This window comes from Sphaeramia orbicularis, chromosome 7, assembly GCF_902148855.1.
Source record: "Sphaeramia orbicularis chromosome 7, fSphaOr1.1, whole genome shotgun sequence".
NCBI lineage: Eukaryota > Metazoa > Chordata > Actinopteri > Kurtiformes > Apogonidae > Sphaeramia > Sphaeramia orbicularis.
In genome coordinates, this window is record NC_043963.1 from 46734867 (window position 1) to 46762751 (window position 27885).

Here is a 27885-nt window from a genome sequence, read left to right on the forward strand (position 1 = left end):
ATATGTACCAGCTGAATGTTCATTTAAACTTTAACAGGGTCTAATGTGATTTAATGTGACTTTTTTTTTTTTTTTACAACACACACAAGTAACTAATTATAAAAAAATGTTCCTCAATTTGATCTGAAGTTGTATTAAAGTACTGCTCCTGACATAGTTTGTATAAGCCACACGTAGTTTGTATTCTCATCCTCTGGTCAACTAAAGTCCTTATAAAATACAGAGGTGAATAAACAGAGGTGGAACTGGCTGAACAGGACCAGGTTTTGTTGCCTATGACATTTGGAACTGGTTAATCGTCTCCTTTACTTTCATTCTGGAGCCCTGAAAGCATCTGCACCTCACTGAAGGCCACATGGTAACCCAGTAAAAAATTATCTAACTATATAAGGACAAGAAAACCGAAACAACTCACAGAAGGTTTTCATCCTCCAGTGACAGTGCATCCCTGTGTCGCCTGCTCAGCTGAAGTTTTAGGAGCCAAATATTCATTTTACTGACATCCCATGACCAGGAAGTGAACAAATACACAGTAAATATTATGGTTAAAATGCATATGTTTAATCAGCTCAGTGCCCCATAAACCACAGGTGTCAAACATGTGGTCCGGGGGCCAAATCTGGCCCGCCAAAGGGTCCAGTCTGGTCCTTGGGATGAATTTGTGAAATGCCAAAATTCCACCAAGATATTAACAATCCTTTTAGTTCAGGTTCAGACCAATTCAATCTCAAATGGGTCAGATCGGTAAAAAACTATCATAAGAACATATAAATAATGACAACTCCAGATTTTTCTCGTAGTAAATGTAAATATTTTCATGTATTTACGCTAAAACAAAGTATAATTTCGCCAAAAATGTGAATAACCTGAACAAATATGAACAACCTGAAACATTTTAAGAGAAGTAAGTACAATTTTAACAATATTCTGCCCGTTACTAAATGTTTTGTGTGTTTGTAGATCCACTGTGATCTGTACGTTATAATGTACATGTGTCAATGATAAACTGAGACAGAATATTGTTAAAATTACACTTATTTTTTTCAGTTTGTTCATGTTATTCATGTCTTTTGAAAGGATAGTTTGTAGATGTAAACCTTTTCCTAATGTAAATTTACTTTTTTAGCTCTTAGACATAGAGAAAAGTTTGGAGTTGACATTATTTATATATAATATTATGTTATTTTTTTACTGGTTCGGCCCACTTCAGATCAAATTTAGCTGAATGCGGCCCCCGAACTAAAATGAGTTTGACACCCCTGCCATAAACTATACCACCACTACAGGAGACCACTGCAAGAGAACAGAATGAATGTCAGTTCAGGTGTTTACTTGTTCAAGACGTCTGTTGAGGTTTAATTCCATGACATTCAATGAATGTGGAAATCCAGTGAAAGAACCAGAGGCGTTCTACTAAAACACAGATTCTTTATAGTCAAGTCACTAAATGTACGGGACATACAGGGAATTGATACTGTTTCTCTTTCACCCTTGAATTAAGAAAAAGTTAAAATAGAGTAAGAATAGGAATAAATAAAAATGTACAAGTCAGTCTATTTACATCAATTGCAGTTGTCTATAAAAGTATTCATCAGCAGAAAACTCTCAGAAATTGTTTAGAATCACATCACCGAAGTACGTTTGTGAAGCAAAACGGTTTTTCAGGCTAGAAAAAACAAGTTGTATTTATTACCTAAACTTGAAACAGTAGAGATTTTGGCAGAAAATCATATAAAATCTAAAGCAGAATTTAAAAAAACACTGACCCATGTGATTTACAGAACTCCAAACAGGTCTAGGCAAAATGTTTTGTTTTAGAATTTTTAAAATATGAATATGTTGTTTAATTTATGATGTAAAAGGCAGCTATTTAATTTACAAAACTGAATAGATACTGCTTAACTTAGTTTTCCTTTTGATAAAAACAAGAACAAAAAACAAACCCATGACACCTTAAAAACCTTAACCATAACCAGAAGGAAAATGCAACTGCTTTAACGAGCTAAAAACAATCCAAACATGTTTTCAAATCATCAAATACGCTTTTGGAAAATGGAACAGCTTTTTTTTTTTCAATACTGTCTTGTTTTGATTTGCTGAGTACATCGGCTCTGACTTTCCCCCGTCTTCCATTGGTATAAATACAGTTTTATTTTGTGTACTCACTATTAGACCAGTTGTGCTGCGGTCAGGTAAGTCCTCAGTCTAATGTAGAATATTAACAGCATGGAGAACCATAAACAATGCATAAACAAACAAAAAAAAAACAGTACTAGTAGTGTTACTGATGCTAAAATGTTTTTTTTTTTTTAATAAAATTTTTGTGTTTTACTAATTTTAATTAATCTTAATCAATTAGAAAATATACAAGGATACATAATTCCAAATGTGCAATGTCAAAAAATAGTTGTGAAATAGAGCTTTTCTTCATGTTTTTTTTTTTTTTCTTTTTTTTTTTTTTGGTTTCCAACCCAAATAACACAATTATGCAGGTTTCTGTTGCTGAAAAACATATTTCCTGTGGCAGATACCTCCTCTGAATCCCTTAGAGAACCTGAGTAAAAGGAAGGCAGCGAACAAGACATTCACCACGGAGACGGTTACGGTAAGCAACAAAAACTCATTTAGACTTATTTTACATTCAAACTCAGTGCACGCTCATTGAAGACCGTGAAAATGGTGAGTTTGAATATGCACATGTTTGGACTTTAATCAGTGGAAATAAGACACCTGAACATAGTCGTACGTACAGAAGTTAGCTGCAGAGGTATGAGTTTGGATATAAACCTTTCAAAGATTCACAGAAACTCTGATAAGATGCACTCATTCACAGTGGTTTTAGAGTCAGAAAACTGGTCAGGATTAAGTAAAAGTGAAAATAAAGTTCCAAAAATGTGCTTTTCATATTTATATGCAAAAGAACATTTTATCATTGCAAACACTCAGAAATCTGGCATTACTTGGTTATGGTCCTTTAGATAGAAATGACATGAACATTAAACTATGACCAAAAACACAAGTAACTCAATGTATTGTCTCAGTTTAAATATAAAGTACTCACCCACCAAAGAACATGACAGAAATAATACATTAACATGACATAATTCAATACTAACAATGAACTCAGCTATAGTTATAGCTTATTTAGTGCCATAGTTTAGCTATATGTTAATAAATGTTTACAGCAAATAACAAATATTAATAGTTATTAGGAATTGTCTAAAGTTAATCAGACTATTATTATTATTATTATTATTATTATTATTATTATTATTAATAAATGGTTGATAACATTTTAGCGTGCAGTGGTTCAGTGACTGTCTCCATGCTGATAAGGTCCAACATTAAATACAGAGAATTATAAGAAAGTAAATAAGTGAAGTAAGTAAAGTAAGCAAATAAATAATATAAATTTATTTTAATGTCATCTTTGTGTTGATTATAAAGGTCCAACATGTATTATTTTTACTTCAGCTCAAAGACGGAATTGAGTTCTGTACCAACGAATAGTCCGAACCTTTGATTTGACTGATAAAATCTGTCTGATAAACTTTAAACGCTTGCACTACGCAGCCCCCAAACACAATGCAACCTTATCTGTTACCTTTATGCTAATTAACAAAGAACACCAAGTTTCATTTCAGGTCATCGTTCATTCATTTCATCTCCTCCTCCGCTAAAAAATGACTTTTTCGTGTTCCTTCTGCACACTGTTTCTCTGTCTGGACCCAAAAGTACAATGTAACATCTGTTGTATTGACCTTGAATTGAATCACTTTTTAGATATAGTGTCCAATAATTGTATTATTTATGTTGTTAACATTGTTGATGACATTGTTTTTGTTATTATTCAAGTTTATTCAAGTTATTATTCAAAGTCCGTCTAAAAAACAGTTTTTATCCCAGGGCCATAATTGCACTGAATACTGCTGGACATTAATTCATTGTGTGGAATGCTGAATGTTGTCCAGAGTATATGATGATGTTTTATGTGTCTTTTATACTTCTAGTAACACTCTTTTTTTATCCTGCTTTTTAGATATTTATGCCATCAGGGTTTTCCTTTTATATTTTAGTTTTTATACTCTTTTAAATACATTATTTATACTTTTTTTATGGCACCTAGGACAATTGCACTTTTTTAATTTCATTGTACCTGTACAATGACAATGAAGACATTCTATTCTATTCTATTCTATTCTATTCTATTCTATTCTATTCTATTCTATTCTATTCTATTCTAAAGCAGAGCACTTTTATCAAAACCTTAGTAGACATATGGATGTTAAACAAACATCTACACCAGACGGAAAATGCCAAATTTATGACACTTTCCATACTCAAGAACACACCACAAACAGATTCTTCTATTTATAGACATGACTATGAATTTCCCCCTCACATTTAGTATCATACACAACTTAGTTTAGCTTAGATGTCAATCAGTCCAGGACCAAAATGATTTTAGTGCACAGTTGAATCTGCGACAGCACCTAGGTTTTACTGTTTCAGCTGAAATCAGGAAATGGGTCTGTCAAAGGTTAAGCTCAGACCACTAACGCACACTTTCATTTCTAGCTCTGGCGCTTCAGTTTGCCTCAGCTAATACTGGAAGACACAGAGGTGAGATGAGTAAAAGTGCAAACACAGAATAGGTGTCAGCAATTAAAAATATTCATAACCCATGACGCTGCTGCGGTTTTGACATTTATTAGTTAATCCTTACCCATAGAATGGTCTAATGAAATTAACACCTGCGTTTTCTTGTAATGAGTAACAATGTGTAATAACATTCCGCATAGATTTTCATTCTTTTCACTCCTCTGCACTATATTAACCCATAAAGACCCAGTGCTACTTCCCAAATGGCTTTTTTTCCCTCTATATTTAACATTTCTTAAGTGATTTGTCACCATTTATTATCAAATTATCTTATGTATTTTGCATTTTTCCAGTGAAAATCAGGTGTTTTCCTATATTTGATGCACTGATCATGTAGATGTTCATAAAAGCTCAGATTAAACTTGAGGGTTATTATACCAAAAAAACAAAAAAAAAAGAAGAAAAGGTGAATTTTTCAGTAAAATACATCATTAACTGAACATAAAACAAGTGTGTACGACCGCTGTCATTGCTCCAACTCCATGGGTTTTACCGGTGAAATCAATGTTGTAGAAGATGACGGTGTTTCCACATTCACTACGGAGCCTCTGAACGTCCAAACAGTGGCGGCACCAAGGGGGGGCATGGTGGGGCCAATGCCCCCCCAGTCACAACCTTTGCCCCCCCAGTTGCCCCCCCACCCAGACAAATCTTTGGGAAAATTCAGGCAACGAAGAAATATGAAAAATCCATCAGTGAAAGCGTACATAACACATACTGATACACTTCTAATGCAACCAGGCAGACATGCAGAGGTTGTTTCTTATGAATAATATAGTTATAGGTTCATAATGATACGTGTGCCTTCAGTTCATTACATACATGTGCATGTAGTGGAAGCCATTGTATACATACATTTTGTTTGATTAGTTGGTTAGGCTATTAGTTTTATTTTGTTTTCAACATTTATTAACTTGCATACAATGGCATTGCTGTTTGTTTGCTGCATGTTTTTCTGATGTTTTTAGAGAAATATGTGAAAGTAGATTGTACCTATTAAATAATCATAACAGATAGTCTGAGTTGTTCATGCTGTAGTTTTTAACAAATACCTTGAATATATTAAGTATTACCTGATTTTACCTAAAATTGCCCTCTATATAAAAGCGTTAATTTTTTTTTCCACACCCCCAACATTTTCTTTGCCCTCCAGTTGCCCCCCCACTTTTACAATCCTGGTGCCGCCACTGCGTCCAAATGGGTCATATCTGCTGACCTTTAAAAGATGACAAACTGTATTTTACACCAGTTATTTACATGTATTGATGGGATTAGTGGATCAACAGGTATTAAACAGTTTAAATCAGTAGATGGTTTTGGTCTATGGTGGATATTTGGGTCTTTATGAGTTAAATCGGGTTTGAATCCTGGCTCCGACTGTTCACATGTCGAAGTGTCCTTGGGCAAGACACTGAACCCTTCATTGCTCAGTAGCACCATAGCAGCGCCTTGCATGGCAGCAGCCACCCACTGGTGTATGAGTGTGTGTGTGAATGGGTGAATGTGAGGCTTTGTGAAGTGCTTTGGGCACGATGAAGGTGTAGAAAATTTGTTTTATAAGTGCAGTCCATTTACCATTTTACCATTTAAATCAATATTATTACAACTAATTTGAGTACTTACTGTGTTTATTACCAGTTGCTACAGCTATTTACATGAAAACAACAAAAAAAATGATTTGAGCTGTTATATTTAGCTGCTGGTCAACTGAAATGTGCCTAGTGGATCTTATTTTTAAATTTGCCTAAATTTATATTTGATGCGATGGAAAATGCTAATAATTTCCCATGTCCTCATTCACTTTTCAGGGTGTTTGCTCTTTATCTAAATAAAAATTCCAGACTCTTAAAAAACTGCTATTTTTTTCCCCCAAAACCTTAACTTCATGTACTTTTATACTTGTGTGCCTACTTTTTTGGTTGAGATTGTACCTGCTGTGTGTAGTAGAAAAGTTCATTTTAAAAAATATATGAATGAATGAATGCATAATACACAGTAAATTATGTTTTACTGACAGAACCATTAAAAAAAAAAAAAAAAATGAAAATCACAAAAGTGCATAAACATCCCACAAACAAGTTTCACTTGAATCATTCCAGTACCGACCAGTTAATGAACTCATATCAAGTTTTTATATGTTTTCTCTTATATGTTTTTTTGTATGTTACAGGATTATCTGCCTCTGAACATACTCTAAAATTTGACTACAAGAGAAACTGTTTTCCATACTTTATTAAGACTTTCACACAAAATTCCAGACTTTTCAAGGTCTGGAAAACAGTGTTTCAAAACTCCATACTTCTTAAGACTTTCAATACCTGCACCAGCACCCTGACTTAGGAATTGAAATGGAACTGAATTTAGGTTTATAATTATAGATAAAAAGTACAATTCCACTTCACCACATTCAGACTGAGATGAGTAAAACCTACAGCTCTGTTCCCTGACCGCTCATACTTTATCGCAATCTACTTTACTTTATTCAAATGACATCGTTATGCAGTTGATTGAAAAATAGTGAATAGTGACAAACAATGCTCTGCTGTTAGTATGGAATGTAATCTGATACTCTACATGTGACATGATAAGAGTGTTGCATTTAGAAAAATTCATTATTCAACACTTGGCTGAGTAATTTTAGATCAAAGAAATGAAAACCAAAGCCCACACACTTATTGAAAATATCAATGTAATTGGGATGTGTAAAATCAGATATGGAAGTAAGTGAGTAATAAACCCACACATGAGAGTACTACCAGTATGAGGCATCTACGACTTTCCACACTCTAATGTGGCTGATTACCAATCCAAACAGGAAATACAGACAGATGTTGACTCACACAAATAAAAAAAGCACATATCAGCCATCACATTAAATTACTTCAGTCATGACCAAAGTCCTCTGTTATTTATGTGAGGACAAACTGATGCCGATGGGCTTCTAAAAGACATGAAGTGGAGAAGGGAAGCCAGAGTGTGAGATCACAGTCAGAAGCCACAAGCCTGTTTAGCAGAGCTTTTGTCACTTTCTACTGAATTCCTGTTTCTGTGGGTGGTGCATTTTGCATGATACTTGTGGTGTTTGGTGTATTGTATAGATGCACGCTTCCCTACAGCCAGAGAGAAATCTCTGATGTGACAGCGAGATAGGTTAAAGAACAGGGCCCTGCAGCTTCACATACCAAGAAGACTATAAAAGCTTATTTACATATAACTCAAACGCTGCATAGAGACATTGCTTTGGGGTTATAAGTGTTGAAGTTGTCATTGACACTTGAAAGTGAAACTGTAATGGGATTAAAGACATAACAGTTGTCATTTACAAAAAAAAAAGTAATTTTATGCAAATTTATATTACAAAAAGCTAAAAAACAAATTAAAAATGATGTATTTCTTTCAAAGGGGTTCAGCTGTGGAATAATGCTACTTTAAAACTTAAGCAATGTACTTCCTTTGTTATGTTCAAAAAATCATTATATGCTTCTATATTTGAGAGTTATGGCTGTAATTGAAAATTATATATATATGTATATATATATGTGTGTGTGTGTGTGTGTGTGTGTGTGTGTGTGTGTATATATATATATATATATATATATATATATACATATACAGGGGTTGGACAAAATAATGGAAACACCTTAAAAAATCAACAAAATATAATTTAATATGGTGTAGGTCCGCCTTTTGCGGCAATTACAGCCTCAATTCTCTGAGGTATTGATTCATACAACTTGTGAATTGTTTCCAAAGGAATTTTAAGCCATTCTTCAGTTAGAATACCCTCCAACTCTTTTAGAGACGATGGCGGTGGAAATCGACATCTTACTTGAATCTCTAAAACTGACCATAAATGCTCAATAATGTTGAGGTCTGGGGACTGTGCCGGCCATACGAGATGCTCAACTTCATTAGAATGTTCCTCATGCCATTCTTTAACAATTCTAGCTGTATGGATTGGGGCATTATCATCTTGAGGTGAAGGTGTTTCCATTATTTTGTCCAACCCCTGTATATATATATATATATATATATATATATATATATATATATATATATATATATATATATATATATATATATATATATATATATATATATATATATATAATTTTCAATTACAGCCATAACTCTCAAATATAGAAGCATATAATGCTTTTTTGAACATAACAAAGGAAGTACATTGCTTAAGTTTTAACACTTATACAGTTTCTCTGTTGAAAATTGAAATATGTTGAAATTAGGATGCCATTTAAGGGAAATAAAAAGGCTGTAAAAAGTTTTATGTAAAAACTACGTGAAATGTTCTATATTTTTAAAATGTTACTGATGAAATGCATTTTTGTACGTAAAGTTAATGTTGTGAGCCAAAAATGCCCAATGGATCAAATGTTATACAAAAAATACATCATGAACAAAATGATATGTATTTTTTTGGGGGGGGGGGGGGTTATGTTTCAATTCCCAAAAAAAGTGAATTTTGTGGCTAGTTTTTAGTGGGTCGGGATTTACAGGGTTAAATGACAGTTAAGGGCTGTAAAACATCATTCAGGCATCTTAAACAAACTCATATCCCACTGGTTGCAGGTGATAATGTTGCAGAAAAGTAGAGCAGCTTGATCTTCTCATCACTCTGTAGACGATGTTATCTCTGTCCTTGTCTCTGGAGTGTGTACTTGCTTGTGTGTGAGTGTATTTGTGCACCTGTGAACAACCACAGCCTCTCTCTTAGAAGGTTTGGTACAGGAAAACCTTTGCATTTAAATGCTTTAACCACTAGAGAGAGAGAGAGAGAGAGAGAGAGAGAGAGAGAGAGAGAGAGAGAGAGAGAGAGAGAGAGAGAGAGACTGCAGTGAATGCTGCAGGACTTATTTAATTTGCAAAAATGTACTCCTAACACCTTTCGTGCATATGTATAGCTACTTAGTTGACTTCATCAGTGTGGTACTGTTTCTACCTATGGAAAAAATGGAGAGAATGTCAGATGAGGAGAATGTCATGTCAATACATAAAAGTTTTAATAGATTTTTAAAAACACTGATATCACATATTTGACTAGAATCTGCCTTTAATTACAATTATCGTATGTACTATTATCCTAACTGTCTTTGACCTCCTTCAGGAAAAGATTTGTGGTGCAACTTGAGGTCAAAATATGAGGTCTACTTATTTTTAGACTTATTATACTTAGTAAAAAATCCCTTGGAAATATGACAGCACCCACGTTTTTTGCAAAGATACTAATCAAAAGGTTACTTTGAGTAATTGTATGATTTATATGTTCCCTAGTTCAGATAAATATGCTTGTGCATCTACTGTGTTGTAAATTATTATTTTTGTGAGATTTTCACTTTAATTGATTTTTTTTTTTACAAAAAATGTATGCTTTATGTAATACAATAAAACTTATTATGTTTATATTCCTATTTTCATCCTTAAAAATGACTAATGTTACTAGGTAACTGTTCCTGTTATGAGTTATACCTGGCATAAATTTAAAAAAAGAGAAAATATTTTTAAAGCTGCAGTTTTTTGTGCTACTGTTTTGTTATTTTAAGCGTAGAGTCCATCATCTGTCTTTAAATGTAGCCTTTTGATTTGGACAGACAGGAAAGTGCCAACCTTTGATATGTTAGTGTTTATCTATTTCATTAGATTTGTTCAATTTCAGATTTAAGACTTATAACATAAATGTCCACAGTGGTACGGAACTTTCCTGAAGTGCTTTTAAAACATATTAGGGTCAGCATAGGTATGACAAAAAAAATCTTGCCTGACAATTTGTAGAAGAAAAAGTTTGAAATTAATGACAAAAAAACAATTTCAATATCATTTAATCATTCTTACCAATCCAATTTCAGTATTTCAAAGCTTTTTTTTTTGTTGCTGGATTTGAACATACATTACAACAATCTACAGGGTGTCCCATAAGTCTCCATAAATAGGAAAAATAAACGTTTCTTGACATAAACCATTTTTATTTATATAATATGCTCTATATGACTGCCATTTTGTCGGGAACACATTTCAATGCGTGCCCTCCACTGCTGAAGAACTATAAAGAAGAAATATAAAGAAATACATGTTAGAACCATATGTATTATGTCTCCTATGTATGGAGACTTATGGGACACCCTGTATATTATAAAAGCCAAGCCTCCTCTGTGTATTTGTGTTATAATGTGTGTGTTGTAATTCTGGTCTTAGTAAGGCACTGAATTTGTAATAAATACAAGGAGAAAAGTTGCCATGCTAAATGCTAATGCTAAAAATTCAAATGACACAAACTAACTGTCAACAGTAATGACAGATCAGAGTACATGAATGAATGGTGTTCCCATTATATGCTGCAATCAGGCCAATATTTATGCTTCTACTACACATGCACAGGAAGATCTGTGTGGTGGGTGTGAGCGCTCGAACATAACAGACAGACTTGGGCTGTGTCTGCAGTATGGTGTATTCACTGGCTGTGCACATAACACAACTGAGGCATGTCACACACAGCAAGTATATATCAGTCAGTGCCCCCCAGGGGGAGCTGTTGGCTGCATTACATAACCCTCTAACAATCTGTACTGAGTGTAGACTTAACCCTTTCATGCACAGTGGTCACTGCAGTGGACAGCTATTCTACAGCTGTTCTCTTATATATTTATGGATTTTGTTGTTTTAGTTCCATATCAGCCAACACAGAGGACACTTATGCACCATCCCAAACACTGCAATTCATACAATTACTGTAACTTTATGTTCTTGATAAACGTGATCTGCAGTAACATTTTTTAGTGTAAATCAGTTGCTAATTGTTAATAGACTGTAATTAACAGTTTTCTGAAACAAAAAGTTTATTTATTTATTTATTTATTTATTTATTTTATTTATTTATTTATTTATTTATTTATTTTTTGCACAACCTCCTGATACCCAGCAATGCATTTTGTCCTCTATAGTGGACAAAAGATTGACAGTTTAACTTAAATGCTGTCCATTGCAAAGGACATCCAATTAAAAAAATCAATCAATAAATAAAAATGATTCTAAAAATGTATGTGAAAAAACTGTTGCATTGTGCAGTTTCCAATCAACACAATTTTTTAGTGTAAAAAAACTAAAATTGTCAATTTCCTGGGTCTCAGGAGGATATTATCTCCATGAAATGAGTAATAACTAGTATTAAAGTATGATAAAATGTGAGAAAACATCAGATTAGTGGCATTAATTTATTTTTTTTTTTCATAGTTTTCACACAGTACATCACTTTCTGATGGTGAGTTTTAGTTTCTTTGCTTCAAAAATTAAACGCATGGTGTCCAGCTGAGTGGACATTTTTGTAACTCCACGAAAAATAGATTCATAAAAAAAATTCAATAGCATTGTTTTTTCATGCCTAAAGAGAAATAAAACCACTCAAGAAGAAAAAAAAATGACAAAGGTTCTCATAATTCATGCATGAAAGGGTTAAAGTCTCAGGGTCAAGAATGGAAACACCTCTGAAGTAGATAGAAAATAAACAAGACAAGATCCTGTAGGTCTTCCAGATCCAGACTGGTAAGATGGAAACATAGTGGTGGTTGATAAACATCAGAAGACAGCAGTAGTGATAGACGTAGTGATCCTAGTTCTAAGAACAGCTAAGATCCTGTGTGAGGACCCTTAACTTCCTGCAGCTCTGGTAGAAGAAATGCACAAATTTACAACCCAAACATTATTTTAAGCTTATAAAAATATCTTGTTGTCTCCTACTTAACAACTTTCAGCTCTTTACTGAAGCAAATTATCTTTTATTTAACCTTTTCATGCATGAATTATGAGAGCCTTAATCAAGATTTTTTCCCTGAGTGTTTTTATTCCTCTTTAGGTATTAAAAAAAAAACAAAGTGACTGATTTTTTTTTTAATTTTTTTTTTTTATGAACTTATTTTTCATGGAGTTGCAAAAATGTCTACTCAGCTGGACACCATGCGTTTAGTTTTTGAAGCAAAGACGCATGTATTTAATGATCTACTGTGTGAAATCTATGAAATAAAAACATCTTTAATGCTGCTAATTGGATGTTTTCTCACATTTTAACATACTCCAATACTAGTTATTTCTCACTCCATGAAGATAATATGCAATATGTTAATTACAGTCTAATAACAATAACAAGCAATTGATTAACATTTACATTACATTCACATTTATGCATTTGGCAGACGCTTTTTTCCAAAGCGACTTATAGGGGAAAACCAAAATAATAAAAATAAATAAATAAATAAAATAAAATAAAATACAAGAAGAGACATAAAGCAGCTCTACAATTAAAAAAAATGTTGTAGAGAAGAATAAAAACGCAAAATAATAGACTAAAATACAAGAATAGATTAAGAAGACATAAAAATAGCTGTACAATTAAAACTGCAAAATAAAAATACCACGTAAAACAACACTCAAACATGTTAGTGCAGATCAAGTTTATCAAGAACGGCAAAGTTACAGAAATGGTGTGAATGTCAGTGTACGGGATGATGCATGAGCGTCCACTGTGTCGGCTGATATGGAACAAAAACAACAAAACCCATGAATATACAAAAGAACAGCTGGAGAGTAACTGTCCACTGGAGTGACCACTATGCATGAAAGGGTTAATGAATATAGAATATCCTTTATTGTCACTGTGTGTACAATGAAATTAGGAGTGCTCCTCACAGTATTATAAAAAAAAAAAAAAACTTCAGAAACTTAAAATAGAGCAAATATAAAATTACAAAAACTAAAAACAAGATATGAAAATAGAATATAACATTTTACAAAAAGTTACATAAATAGAACTAAACTAGAATAAAAATAAAAAATATACATGAAATATGAATAGACACAATATTAACAGTATAAACAGTATGTATATCTATGAAACAGCAGACTTAAGTCTATAAGTGAAAGTGCATTCATGATCGAATAAATATTTAATAAACATTGCATTGTTATTGCAAAGGAGATTATTGCACAACCTACTGCACATAATTCACATTATACAGGGTTATTGCATATTTTTGGAAGTGATTGCATGAGGATACATACATTAGGGTGGTCCAAATTTTTTTTTTCCAAGATTCTCTGGATTAGAACCCTGCATTTGGTTCCATATCTGGCCAAATTACTTTGGTCCAAATTTTATGCAAATTAATTAATATTTAGAGGTTGCACAGACACGTGCAGATTGCGCTACATACTATAGCAAAACTAGCCAAATGAATAAGGCATATTAGAATAATTTGTAATTTTATTCTCAAAATCAAACTGCAGCTCGCATAAAAATGTTACTTAGAAAGTCCAGCAACCACTGTCGTTTTATTGAAATTTGCAAAAAATGTTCCTGTGTTCTTTGACAACTTGGAGCAAGTACTGTTTGTGATCTTCATTTTTTTTTCGGCTACAGTTGAAGTCTTGAATAAGCTCCACCCCTCTTTCAGCAACATCATTGACAACTTTTCTGGAATGCACAGTTTTAGCAGCCTTCTGAAAGTCTGCATCATCAGCCCAGTCTTCTGGAGGAATTCTGAAGAATGTTTGTGGCAGATCCAAAGTTTCAAAGACACGCATGGTGCTGGTGGTGACAAAATCACTGATCTGCATCCCTTCAGAATCAGCTTGATTAAGGGCATCCCAACGCTTTAGGGGAACCTCTGAACCTTCATTTTCCATCATGTTGTGAACCATCAGCTGCTTCTGCTCGTGTCACCCTGGAGTCCAAGAACGCCAGGACAACCAATTCTTCACTCCAGTACCACAGATGTCGGCAGCCTTACTTAATATATATATTGCTAGATGAAGCACTCAAACCTTGGTTTTGATAGTACTGCTGCTTCTCGTAGCAGGTCAGCTTGGCTATGCTGAAAATGCAAAATTAGTCAATTTCCCGGAAACTTCCAGCAACTTGTGCAACCTCTAAAACATCTCCTTTTTCTTCCAATTTTTTTTCCTAAATCATCTTTTGAATGTCAAAACCTAATGCAGGGTTCTAACTGAGGTCATCTGAAACTTTATTTTTTACCATGATTGTTGGACCACCCTAACATACATGGAGGGAAATGATCGTATTGGAAGAACACCAGAGTTTTTACTGTGACCTTAATACTGAATTCCCCTTACAGAGGATTCATCACTAAGCAAAAGAATGTCATTAATCCTAATTTTGTCAACAATGGTACCTACATAGATGTGGAATGCAAACCAGATGAGTTCCAGTGTAGGTCCTTGACCCGAGGCCATGTTCCCTTTATACAGTGTGCACTCATCACCAACACTGCTTCCACATTTAGACAGGTTAAACTTGGCATAGAAACACATCCATGTCTCAGATATGATTTCTGAATTCTTTTTTTTTTATGCCTTATTTTAAACAGATTTTAAATTTTTTAACAAACAGACAGTGAAACAAAAAGTAAAAACATACGAAACAACAAACGTCAACAAGCACAGACAAGGGCAGTATCAAAAATTAAAGTACAACGATAAATATGTGGGTCAATGAGTCACAATGTTATCCCATCATAATAAGAGGGCTGAGTTAGTTTGGGTATTATCCTATTTCAGTCCATGTCAGATCCTGTACACCTGCTGACATAATTACATCCATCATTTTCATAAACATTTGTGCACATTTTCCTGGAATGCATATTTACACATGTTGATAATAAAACACACAGATGCTGACATATATGTGTAGTTCTCATGAGAAAAACAAGGTGTTGTCCTATTGGGGTGTCACATCTTCTGGGATAGATTTTTTTCCATTTTAGCCAATAATTAGTAAATTTGTTCATATTATGGTTCAAGGAGAAAGTTAGTTTTTCCATATTACATATTTCTTTAATGATTCCAAGCCATTCCTTCTTTGTTGGGGGTTCTTCGCTCAGCCATTTTCTTGTTATAGCTTTTTTACAGGCTGCCATCATTATATTAATCAGGTATTTGACTCCTGAGTTGACTGTGGGTGGTAGATTTCCAAGATAAACTGCAGAAATCATTTTTAATCTCAAACCCCATTATTATGTTCATCATTTTCATCATTTCAATCCAGTAAGGCCTAATTTTTGGACAATCCCAGAAAATGTGAAAATGGTCTGCAAGGGCGTTCCCACATTTTCTCCAACAATTCCCATAACTCGGTAGGCCCTTTTGCATTTGTTTTAATTTGGGGGTAATGAAAAATCTGACAATATTTTTCCAAGTGAATTCTAAGCACAAACAGGAGATTGCACTCCCACTGCACCCTCTTGGAATAACTGGAGAGTTTTTAGGGAGTTATTTGGACATCTGGATGGTGAGGAGTTACTTTAGTTCAGCCTGGAAATGACACATGCATGGACTGATTCTTCTGTGTTGCTTTGGGAAAGGATGTTTCTAGTGGTTGTGTGTGTATATTAAATGATACTTGTGTATGATGTCTTGGTCAAATGCTCCCAGATTCCTCACGGATGCATTGAATTGTCCAGATTAACCCATAAAGACCAAGCAACTAAAATCATTTACTGGTATAAAAAGTTAAATACCTGTTGATCCACTAATCCTATCAATACATGTAAATAATTAGTGTAAAATACAGTTTGTAACCATTCATGGTCATCAGATATGACCCATTTGGACGTTCAGAGGCTCCGTAGTGAACGTAGCTAACACCGTCATCTTCTGCAACACTGATTCACAAGTAAAACCCATCGAGTTTGATCAATGACAGTGGATGGACACACTTGGTTTATGTTCAGTTAATGATATATTCGACTGAAAATGTCTGTTTCTAATATAATAACCTTCAACTTTAATTTGAGCTTTAATGAACAAGTACATGATCAGTAAATTAAATACAGGACACAACCTGATTTTCATTTAAAAATGTAAAAGCAAAATATTAGAGTAAATGGTGAGAAATTACTTAAAGGAGTGATATTTTGCTTTTTTAAATAGAATTATGCATTTTTAAACATTTCCCTGTGGTCTACATAAACTGTAAATGCTCTGCTTGGGTGTGAATTCTTCATTAATTCGACTCCACAGGTCCATCTTCAACCCTATTTCTGAGTAATGACACCAGAAAGGTGGTTTTGAGCGCTGGCCCTTTAAATGCACATGAGCCATTTCACACCCCACCCCCTCCAGGTTGTTGGCTGTGCTGTTCTGTCCCATTCAACCAACAACTGAACATTTTAGGTAATCAGCTCGAAGTTTGGACATATTTTCAGTTTTTACTACAGCTGCTACTGTTGATAAACAACTATGTCGTACTTAGAGAACTGTTCCTCAGAAGTCTTGACCTTATATGTGCAAAGGTCATGATGTATAAAACACTATATATTGAGAAGGAATTAAAACAGGTTGTAGAAATCCACTCAATTTTTGCCAAAAATGAATATAAAGGTAGCTTTGCAGCACCTGGAGGGTTCAAATTCAAACTTTATGAACTATTAGGGTCCAAATACACAAACAAATGAACCAAAGACTAATAAAAGTGGGTTTAGCAAAATATGACCCCTTTAAGGAAGGATAAAAATAGAGAAACAGTCATTTGCAAACTGCCAGAAAAGTAGCACTGGGTCTCAGAGTTTTGTCTGAATTCAGGAGGGGGAAAAAACAGGTCATCCTTTATGTATGTCTTTGAGGCATGCTCAGACTTTTACTGATTATTGATGATTTATTTGTTCTTATCCAATTTCATAGATAAAAACAGGTGCATGTCATCAGCATAACAATGCTAATGTATGCTCTATGTACTTATGTTGTATAAGAGCAGCATGTATAAGGTCAGAAGAATAAATTCAAGTATTTAACCTCAAGGAAGACATGATTAACTTTAGATTTGATTATGAACAAACTGGGAGGCTCAGAAAACTATCATTTAAAACTAATGCAGTCCCTTCAATCTCAACAGAATGTTCTAATATCTGTGATAATATTTTAGCCATTTATATGTTGTGCTTAGGTCTTCAGTTACTTTCACTGGTGCTGTTTTAGTGCTTCAAAAAAAGTCTTTCATGTCCAGGTGGTAACGTAGCTAATCCACAGATTCTTAGTAAAAAGAGGGTGTTAGGACTAGGACTGTGGTCAGTTGGAACACCTGAGTCTGAAGTGGTCATTTCAACTTTAAAGGCTGGTGCCAAGTCATGAGTTAATAAAGACACTTTCATCAGATTTAATGTAGAAGTGGCAAACTACAGAAAAAACATCCTTTAGTAGTGATTCTGTACTGGTGGACCACAGCCCAACAATGGGTCGTGGGCCTTTGCTTGAGCAAAAAACAATGTTAAGACAGAAATTTGTTGCTTTATTTTTTTTATGGAGTAGAGCGCCGTCCAATCAAACTCCCCAACAGTAGGTGGCAATAATACGCTGTAATTTTAAATTAACACCGAACATTTCACAGCATAAAAGAAGACCCAAAAATTTCTATTCATATCACAGAGAAACTCAGGTCTGACACCAACTACGTCAGATATGGTTTCACCTACATCAAGGACAAAAACCTCAGTGTGTTTAATTCTTGACTAAATGCAGTTTTAATTTTTAACTTAATGCACTTCTTAGTTTTGGTTAAAATGCACCTAATGTATTGTTAAAAGGACTGTGTCCATCTTTAGAATCACCACCTACTGGTCATTGTGGTTTATTATTAAACTGGTCTTCTGTGTTTTCATATTGTGATATTCTGTATTATTTCAGGTTCAAAACACACCATGTTTTCATTAAATAAAGTTGAGAAGTTAAACTGTTATTAATTTGGGTCGTGGCTCGTCATTGAGGGGTGATGGGGGTCCTGAAGCCAGACCAGTTGAGAACCACGGCTCTAGTGTTCCAGTTAGGATGGTGGCAAACAGATACTGTATGTGAATGGTTTGAATGAGGTCATTTAGCTCTGGAATATCTTTGTGAAAGAAGGTTTATGCGTATGACATATGCCAGGACAATGTTAAGGGTGTGAGCAATGGGTGGGTTTATGTCCAGGACATTTGGAGAGAAGACAGTTTAATTCAATAAGTTTGTAATATTCCTATGACCTGGCCTGAACTGAGAGTGTAATTTTCATTCAGAAAATGAACATACATGGGACATATGTGCAGATGATAAAGGAATGCACTCATGTGTTTCTACATTTGTCTTTGCATAGATGCCAGAAACAATGAGCGACAGTACGACATGTGGACAAAAAACACACAGAGACAGAAGCGAGCAGGTGGAAGTAGAAGTAGAGGAAGAAGAAGAAGTAGAGGAAGAAGCGCATCCTCCTCCTCCTTCTTCTCTTACTTATACCAAGCATGTGGTGTCTCCAGCAGCCATCAGAACTCAGGTAAGAACAAGTAACATAATAAAATTAAACTGGAACAAACTGAAACATTACTTAAAGACAAACATGAAGGATTTTTTCATGAAAAAGTTTCTGAAGTTACAAGCAGTGACTCAACACGTTACAAACACTACAGACAAAAGTATGGACTCAAAGATGATGAGTAAACAGATTTTTACAAAGCAAATAATACTTTAATAATGTGATCTGCATCTCTGCAGATGCCATTGCATAGATGTAAATCAGAGAATATTTATACAGTATATTGGGGGGGGGTGTTTCAATGCAAATCAGCCTTACTGTAAAAACAGTATAAGACACAAAATACCAGCATAAAATTGCAACACAAAATTCATCTTATGCAGTAAAGCCAGCTGGAAGCTAGTTAACTTTGCACAAATTCACCCATGACTCAATATGTGCTATTTCCAAAAAAGTATTTCATGTGCATTTTCAAATGTCACATTCCCTCAGGGTATTCCTAAGATGTCACATTCAAAAGAATGGACAGACCTGAGGTCACAGTGATTCTGACTGATGACCTTTGGCCACCAAACCATTATTCTTTTCATCCATAGTTTACTGAGGTCCAGTCCTACTCTGCACCCCTTTACAGACTATGACATCACCTGGTCAGTGGTAGAGTGACAGAGGCTGTGGTTTTCTGTTTTTAGTTCACTCAGAGGCAATGATAAGCTGCATCACTGCAGTTGAAAGGTAAAACAGTGCAATGAGACATACCTTATGAATGTGATTTGTCTTTCCTCTACTATGTGTGACCAATATGGATGGACTAATGCAGAAGAGACCATCGGTGCTCCGTCAGGCTCTACAAACAGCCTCCAGACAACAACATGGTAGCCACACATTTCAGTATTTAGAAATAAAATATAATGTTTAGGAGTCTGCAACGTAATAAATCTTTATTACAGTTTTATGTATCTTGGCATATGTACTGTTTTATCTATCGTTAGCCTCAGAGTACAATTGCCTTATTTGTACACTGTATGGACAAAAGTATTTGGAAAAGGTGGATTCAGGTGTTTCTTTTTTAACAGAGGTCTGGGCTACAAAACAACAATGACAGATGTCATAATATAGTTTTAAGGCCCCCACAGAGTTGGCTGTACTTGACTCTGTGGACGTCCGTGTGTACTCGAGGCTGACTCAAAGCAGACATCCTCCACACACGTCCGCACAAAGCTCACTTTTTACAACAAGCCCGTGCCACTCACAGTATGTGCACAGTGCACCTGACTCAGTGTTAGGCTTTATATTGTGATAAATATCATTGCATCAGTTAGTTTTGTTTAAATTGTTATCTTTGCTTCCAAAATGCCTCAGAGATGGTTTTCACTTAATTTCTCTAAACATTTAATTTTTCTTTTATCCATGACTGTGAATTTAATTGTTTTGCCTCTAAATTTCTAAAAACATTTTTTGTGCTGTAAATAATAAGTTTCTAGCACAACTAACCTTCTACTTTCTTCACATGTCACTTATGAAGATCAATCTCCCATTAACCCCTTGACGCCGACGAGCATAATTTTGCGACATGCCGTTTCCGTCACTTAAACAGCCGAGATATCGTATAGAGGGAGTGCACATACGTCACTTCCCCCCTGGGCCACGCCCCTCTAAGTCAGACTGAGTGGCAAAAACAAACCGGCTCAACATCTTGCTAATAACAAACAAACAAGAAAACATGCATGCACGCACACAAAGCAAAGTGATCACAATACCTCCTGGTGGAGGTAATAATCAATATGATATTTATCACAATACAAAACTATATTATGACATTTATCAATATTGTTTTGAATCCCAGACCCCTGTTAGAAAAGAAACACCTGAAGTCAACATGTTCAAATACTTATGTCTGTTTAGTGTACGACTTAGACAATTATGCTTTGAGGCTAACGATTAGTAATATAAGTGAGGGAGTAATACAAATAATAAGTAACTGAATGCTTACACAATCTTTCTTTCTTTTTGAAGGAAATAATGCTTCAGAAGCAGTCACAATTTGTAAAGAAGAAGGGGACCCTGGTCATCTGGGCCAGTCGTCCTCACTACACGAAGGCTTTTTATCCAGACACAGCCACCACCTCCTCTCTGTTAGGCGTCATCATCCTAAACAGAGCTCCACAGACGCCAGGACTCAGGACAGGTGACCAAATAGCAAAAGGCTAAGTATACAGTTGTACTCATAAGTATACATACCCTTGCAGAATGTATGATTCTTTGGCCATTTTCCTGAGAATATGAACAATAACACAAAACCTTTTCTTTCACTCATGGCTAATGGTTTGGTGAAGCCATTTATCATCAAACAAATGTGTTTACTATTTTTAAATCATACTGACAACAGAAACTAACCAAATGACCCTGATGTGAAGTTTACATACCCTAGTTCTTAATCCTCTCTATTGGCCCCTTTAACATCAATTACAGTTTGAAGTCTTTTGTGGTAGTCGTGGATGAGGCACTTTATTTTCTCAAGTGGTAAAGCTGCCCATTCTTCTGGGCAAAATTTCAAATCTCTATAGCAGCAAAACTATTGGTTGAATTTATACCAAATTGGTTTTATAGATTGCCAGTGACCCAGAATAGATGTCATTACATTTTGAGAAAAGTAGATCAAAGTTCACATTTTTTATGAATTTTTGAAATCTTTTTTTTTTCCCATTTACTTATAATGGGCGAAATTTCAAATATCTATGAAAACATCAATTTTATTTCAATTTACTTCAAACTTGGCACATACATAGATGCAATTGATATGCTGACATCAGCACTTGCATAGACATGATGACATCAGCTGGAACGATGCCAAAATAAGATACAATACATGTGAGGGGCGGGTCTTGTTGTGCCTGGTACCACTTATTGTCAGTGTTTACACAGAGCATACACAACGATATCCTGATGCACTTTATAGAAAACGAACTTCTTGAGTAGAAAAAGGAAATATACAATGTCAAATAATTAAATAGTATTGAATAGTACAAAAAACAAACAGTAAAGTAAAAAAAAACAAAAACACAGACAGTAAAGTTAGACTCCAAATAACTCCTTAGTTAATTAGTGTGTGTAACTAATGTTCTAGAAGTGTCTATTTTTTGGATTAGGTGTTTCACATGATCATTTATTTTTGTATGCCATTGCTCATATACTGTGTTTTTTCAGCATCTCTGAGGGGACAAGTGCTTTGTTTGCAAGCGGCATATGTCGCTGGCCTGGCTGTGACGCAGTATTTCAACATCTCCCTAGTTTCTTAGAGTAAGTATCTTGCTGAATATTGCATAATATTCCATCTGAGTGATACTCAGAGGACACAGAGGGGTGTGTCTTCAGTTCTCACATCCCCAGTTATTGACCAATAAGCTTTTGAGGAACATACACTCTTGTTTTGCTCTGATGTTGAATCATGCTAAAATAACTTTTCTTCTCCAAATACATTTAAAGGGGTAATATTTTACTAAACCCACTTTTATTAGTCTTTGGTACATTTATTTGTGTATTTGGACCCTAATAGTTCATAAAGTTTGAATTTGAACACTCCAGGTGCTGCAAAGCTATCTTTATATTCATTTTGGCAAAAATCAAGTGGATCATGAATGTATCATGAATGTTGTCTACATAGTGCAGTGTTTGTCAGACTGTGTGTGTGTGTGTGTGTGTGTGTGAGGGGGGGGGGGGGGGGGGGGCTTGCCAGGGGGGCATGGGATCTCCCGGGTGTTTTTTTTTTCTTTTCTTCAGGTTAGAACATGTAGCAGATGGAACTAATGTTTTAGCATTGGAGCACCGTGGACTCATTTTAGGGACGTACAACAAACAAATCTACTGCCATAGTGATCTGTCACTACAGACAAAGAGTTTAGGTTTGGAAAATGGACAAGGATTGGTCTGAAAAAGAAAAATATGCAGTGTTTGTGTCTTTGCACAGTTTGTACAGTTTGTACTTTAATGTTCTGAGATGTGCATTTAAACAGTCTCACTGCAGCCACTAATATTGTTAAAATGTTCATCTTTGTTACCAAAATGTGTTTGTTCTAAAAAAAAAAAGTAACTTTATTGTCATAGTTGTACGATAATTGTGCATTTCCTATTTTATATTGAAAAATATTGTCTCAGGGAGCAGTTTTGTTGAGTTTATTTGTATTGTTCAAGCAATATTCCAAGTTATTTTAATTTGAACAACAAACTATTCAAGGAAAAGCAAAAAGTATTGTTTCGACATTGATGTTTCTTTTAATAAAAGTTATAATTGCACCACTGTTACAATGTTGGTGGGGTTGAGGGGGATCTGGAGATATTTCATCCTCCAAAGGGAGGCTCGAAAGAAAAAGATTGAGAACCACTGACTTAATGTAACACAAAAATGCAGTTGAATATTCCATCTAGGGCAGTGGTGTCAAACTCACTGTAGTTTTTGGGCCACATACAGCCCAATGAAACCTCCAGTGGGCCGGACCAGTAATATAACAATATAATAACCTATAAATAATAACTCCAAATTGCTCTCTTTGTTGTAGTGCAAAAAAATAAAATAAAACTATGAAATGGTTTATATTTATAAACTATGCTTTAACAAAATATGCAAATATTTGAAAAACCTGACATTTCTTAAGAAAAATAAATGCAATTTTAAAAATATAATGCCACAACTTATCATTCATCCATGTACGTTACAGATTGCAGTGGATCTACAAATGCACAAACCATTTAGTAACAAGAATAATATAATAGAATAACACAAATTTTAGAGAGTTTGGATCTAAAATGAGTTTAACCTCCTTGAATGTTAATATCTTCAGTGTAATTTTGCACCCTGTAAATTCATCCTTTGGGCCGGATTGGAATCTTTAATGGGCTGGTTTTGGCCCATGGGCCGTATATTTGACACCCCTGATCTAGGGAATAAAATTAGTCATGTTTCTTCCCCTGACGTTTCTGCTGGAAGAATATATTCCAAGCAGCATTAAGGAAAGGGGTGAGCCAAAGGAAAAGCTTCCTGGGTTTTATGAAAAGATGAAAAAATCAGTTGAACATGTTGTACTTCTTTTACCCTTTCATGCACAGTGGTCACTCCAGTGGACAGTTCTTCTCCAGCTGTCCTCCTGTATATTCATGGGTTTTGTTGTTTTAGTTCCATATCAGCCAACACAGTGGACACTTATGCACCATCCCATACACTGACATTCATACTATTACTGTAACTGCACTGTTCTTGATAAACCTGATCTGCACTAACATATTTGAGTGTAAATCAATTGCTAGTTGTTACTAGACTGTAATTAACAGTTTTCTTAAACAAAAAGATTTTTTTTTTGCATATTATCTCCATGAAGTGAGTAATAACTAATATTAGAGTATAATAAAATGTGAGAAAACATCAGATTGGCTGCATTAAAAAAATTATTCCGTCGTTTTCACACTGTTTTATCACTTTTTGATAGCACATTTTAAATACATGTTTCTTTGCTTGTAGAAGCCAATAACATAATAACAACCAATAACATAATAAATTTGCTATTTTTAAACTGTAATAGACCAGTAATGTAATAAAATTCTGAACCAATAACGTAATAACTTTTGGCCAATATTGTAATAACTTATTATGTTATTGGCCTGGTAAAAAAAATCTTTGCAAATGTAATAACTGACCTAATAACGTAATACTATATTAATATCCCTGTATTTAAGTTTCATTTATTAGATATAACTGTGATAAAATTTCTCTCTCTCTCTCTCAATAACCAGCCAATAACGTGATAAGTTGTCATGTAATTGGCCAAAAGTTATTACGTTATCAGTTCAGAACTTTTATTACGTTATTGGCTTATTACATTTTAAAAATGGTAAATTTATTACTTTATCGGCCGTTATTACAAATTAAACACATGGTGTCCAGCTGAGTGGATGTTTTTGTAACTCCATTAAAAATTGGTTCATTAAAAAATTTCAATCACTTTGTTTTTTTCATGCCTAAAGAGGAATAAAAACACTCAGGAAAAAAATCTTGACTAAGGTCCTCATAATTCATGCATCAAAGGGTTAACCTTGGTATTTTCTTCATGCAGACATCTTCATTCTGAACATAGTCATGGTGACAGAAGCATTGCTGAGTGGAGGATCCAGCATGAGAAAGTTCAGCACATGGAGAATCAGGTAGGGACGAAAATACATCTTATTTATATGTTAACTATTTTAAACCTAACACACTACAAGAGTTTATAATAATGGCACATCACACAATATGGGATATTATTGATTATTGTGGTTGAAAAAGCAGCACCAACTCCTGTGAAAAAAGGAAAAACTAGGCCCACTGTCCCTGTATCTCACCGGCATGTTCTAACAAGAATCAATTATTATATATTATATTATATATTATAATATTTACCCTTCCACATTTAAACATGATAATTTTTTCTATCTTGTTACATCTCTTATATATATCACACAAAAATAGGACCAGTGACTCTGTATCTCACCGGTATGTTCAGTCAAGAATCAATAACAACTTAAATGTGTGAGGTTGTCAGGTTCTGTCTCTATGTTAAAGTCCTGTGGTCTGGATGAAGGAGATCAATGTCTCAATTGAAGTGGGTGGTACTTTCACTGGAGGAGAACTCAACTAATTAAATGAGAGTCTATATATGACTTCTATCAGTGCTCAATAGGAACTATATTGATATCTGTAACTATTTCCATTTTATAAACCATCAAAATATGGACCATTATAAGTAAAGGCAAATTTTTAATGTTTTAAAGGAGTGATATTTTACTTTTTTAAATGGAATTATGCATTTTAAAACATTTCATTGTGGTCTACATAAACTGTAAATGCTCTGCTTGGGTCTGAAAAGCAGGGGTGTCAAACTCATTTTAGTTCAGGGGCCACATTCAGCTAAATTTGATCTGAAGAGGGCCGAACCAGTAAAATAATAACATAATAATATATAAATAATGTCAACTCCAAACTTTTCTCTGTTTTAGAGCGAAAAAAGTAAATTTACATTACGAAAAGGTTTACATCTACAAGCTATCCTTTCAAAAGATGTGAATAACATGAACAAACTGAAAAAAATAAGTGTAATTTTAACAATATTCTGCCTCAGTTTATCCTTTCCACATGTATATTATAACTTACAGATCACAGTGGCTCTACAAATACACAAAACATTTAATAAACAGAATATTGGTACTATTACTCTTAAATCTGTCAAGACATTTCAGGTTGTTCATATTTGTTCAGGTTATTCACATTTTTGTAAAAGGCTAGTCTGTAAATGTTAACATTTTTGTGTAATTTTACTTTTTTTTACACTAAAACAAAGAGAAAAATATGTGGTTTTCATATTTTATAGTTTGTTATGATAGTATTTTACTGGTCTGACCCACTTTAGATGGAATTGAACTCAATTTATTTTGACATCCTTGACTGTTAATATCTTCAGTGTAATTTTTGTATTTCACTAATTCATCCCGCGGGCCAGATTGGACCCTTTGGCGGGCCGGTTTTGGCCCCCAGGCTGCATATTTGACACCCCTGTCTTAAACCCTATTTCCAAGTAATGACACCATGAAGGTCGTTTTGAGCGCTGGCCCTTTAAATGCACATGAGCCACTTCAGGCCCCGCCCCCTCCAGGTTGTTGACTGTGCTGCTCTGTCCTGTTCAACCAACAACTGAACATTTTAGGTAATCGGCTCAAAGTTTGGACATATTTTTAGTATGGACTGCAACTGCTGGTACTGCTAAACAATTATGTGGTACTTGGAGAAAATGTTCGGCGGAAATCTTGACCTTGTATGTGCAAATGTTGCAACGTAACTAGTTTTAAAACGTAACAAATCAAACAGGAATTAAAACAGGTTGTAGAAATCCACGCAATTTTTGCCAGAATGAATATAAAGAGCTTTGCAGCACCTGGAGGGTTCAAATTCAGACTTTATGAACTATTAGGGTCTAAATACACAAATAAATGAACCAAAGACTAATAAAAGTGGGTTTAGCAAAATATGACCCCTTTACAATTCGTCAGAAATTCAGAAATCCAAATGTCTTAAAACTGTGAACAAACTTTATTGACATTGTTTCATGAAAGATGCTTAAAAAATTTTGAAATGAATCCAACTAGTAGTTTAGATGAAGAGAGATGAAGAGAAGATGTTTGAAGAAATTGCTAACAAAGACGAAGACAAAGATAATGAAGATGAAGATGACACTGGACACAGCGTTCTTCACAATAGCTCATGGTCTATCGGCTGGTTAGCTGTCAGTGTAGACGGTGACTTTTTTTTTTTTTTTTTTTTTTCAAGAATCAAAAAGTTTATTGTCATATACACAGCAGTACTGAAGCAATGGAAGTCTTACTTTAAATTATTTTCCCTTTTTCCTTGTATTTTTTTGATGCAGTTCAAGTCATTATTAAAAATATCTGTCACCAGGGTCCAAAGGGTGCCAACTTAACTCACCACAACATTGTTTTTTTTTTTGTAACCTTCTGTTTATTGTTTTTTGTTATTTTTTAACATTTAAGAAAAAAGAACATAGTTTTGTCGTATGATACAAAAGTCCAACACACTTTACAAACAACAAGCAGAACAACCCCCCCCCCTCCCCTGGCAAGACGGTAACTTTCTAATGTGATCGCCACTTTTCACCCCATAAATGTTTGTAAATTTTTCCGATGGCTCGATGAGGCTGTGACCTCTATCTGGAAACCGTTAGTGTGACCAACAACCAGATCTGAACAGCGGACCCAATCAATCTCAAAGGACAAATTGGGTTTATTATGTTGTAGTCACTAGAACATAATAAACACTAGAATCTAGTGTTTGGCCAGTTTAACTGATGAAGTAATCACCATCTAATGCTGCATTTGATATGATG

General features: G+C 34.5%; 1 protein-coding gene across 1 annotated transcript in view; it reads left to right on the forward strand.

Moving 5' to 3' along the window:
• Nucleotides 1-2138: 2138 nt before the first annotated feature.
• The window catches only part of foxp3b (forkhead box P3b), a 33503-nt gene continuing 7756 nt past the window's right edge, over nucleotides 2139-27885 (forward strand). Inside the window, exons 1-7 of the mRNA XM_030137909.1 lie at nucleotides 2139-2192; nucleotides 2493-2605; nucleotides 18806-18985; nucleotides 19785-19839; nucleotides 20981-21152; nucleotides 22172-22264; nucleotides 25069-25156. Of these exons, the coding sequence (XP_029993769.1) occupies nucleotides 18806-18985; nucleotides 19785-19839; nucleotides 20981-21152; nucleotides 22172-22264; nucleotides 25069-25156 (588 nt within the window). The 5' untranslated portion in view covers nucleotides 2139-2192; nucleotides 2493-2605. The remainder of the gene's footprint in view (nucleotides 2193-2492; nucleotides 2606-18805; nucleotides 18986-19784; nucleotides 19840-20980; nucleotides 21153-22171; nucleotides 22265-25068; nucleotides 25157-27885) is intronic.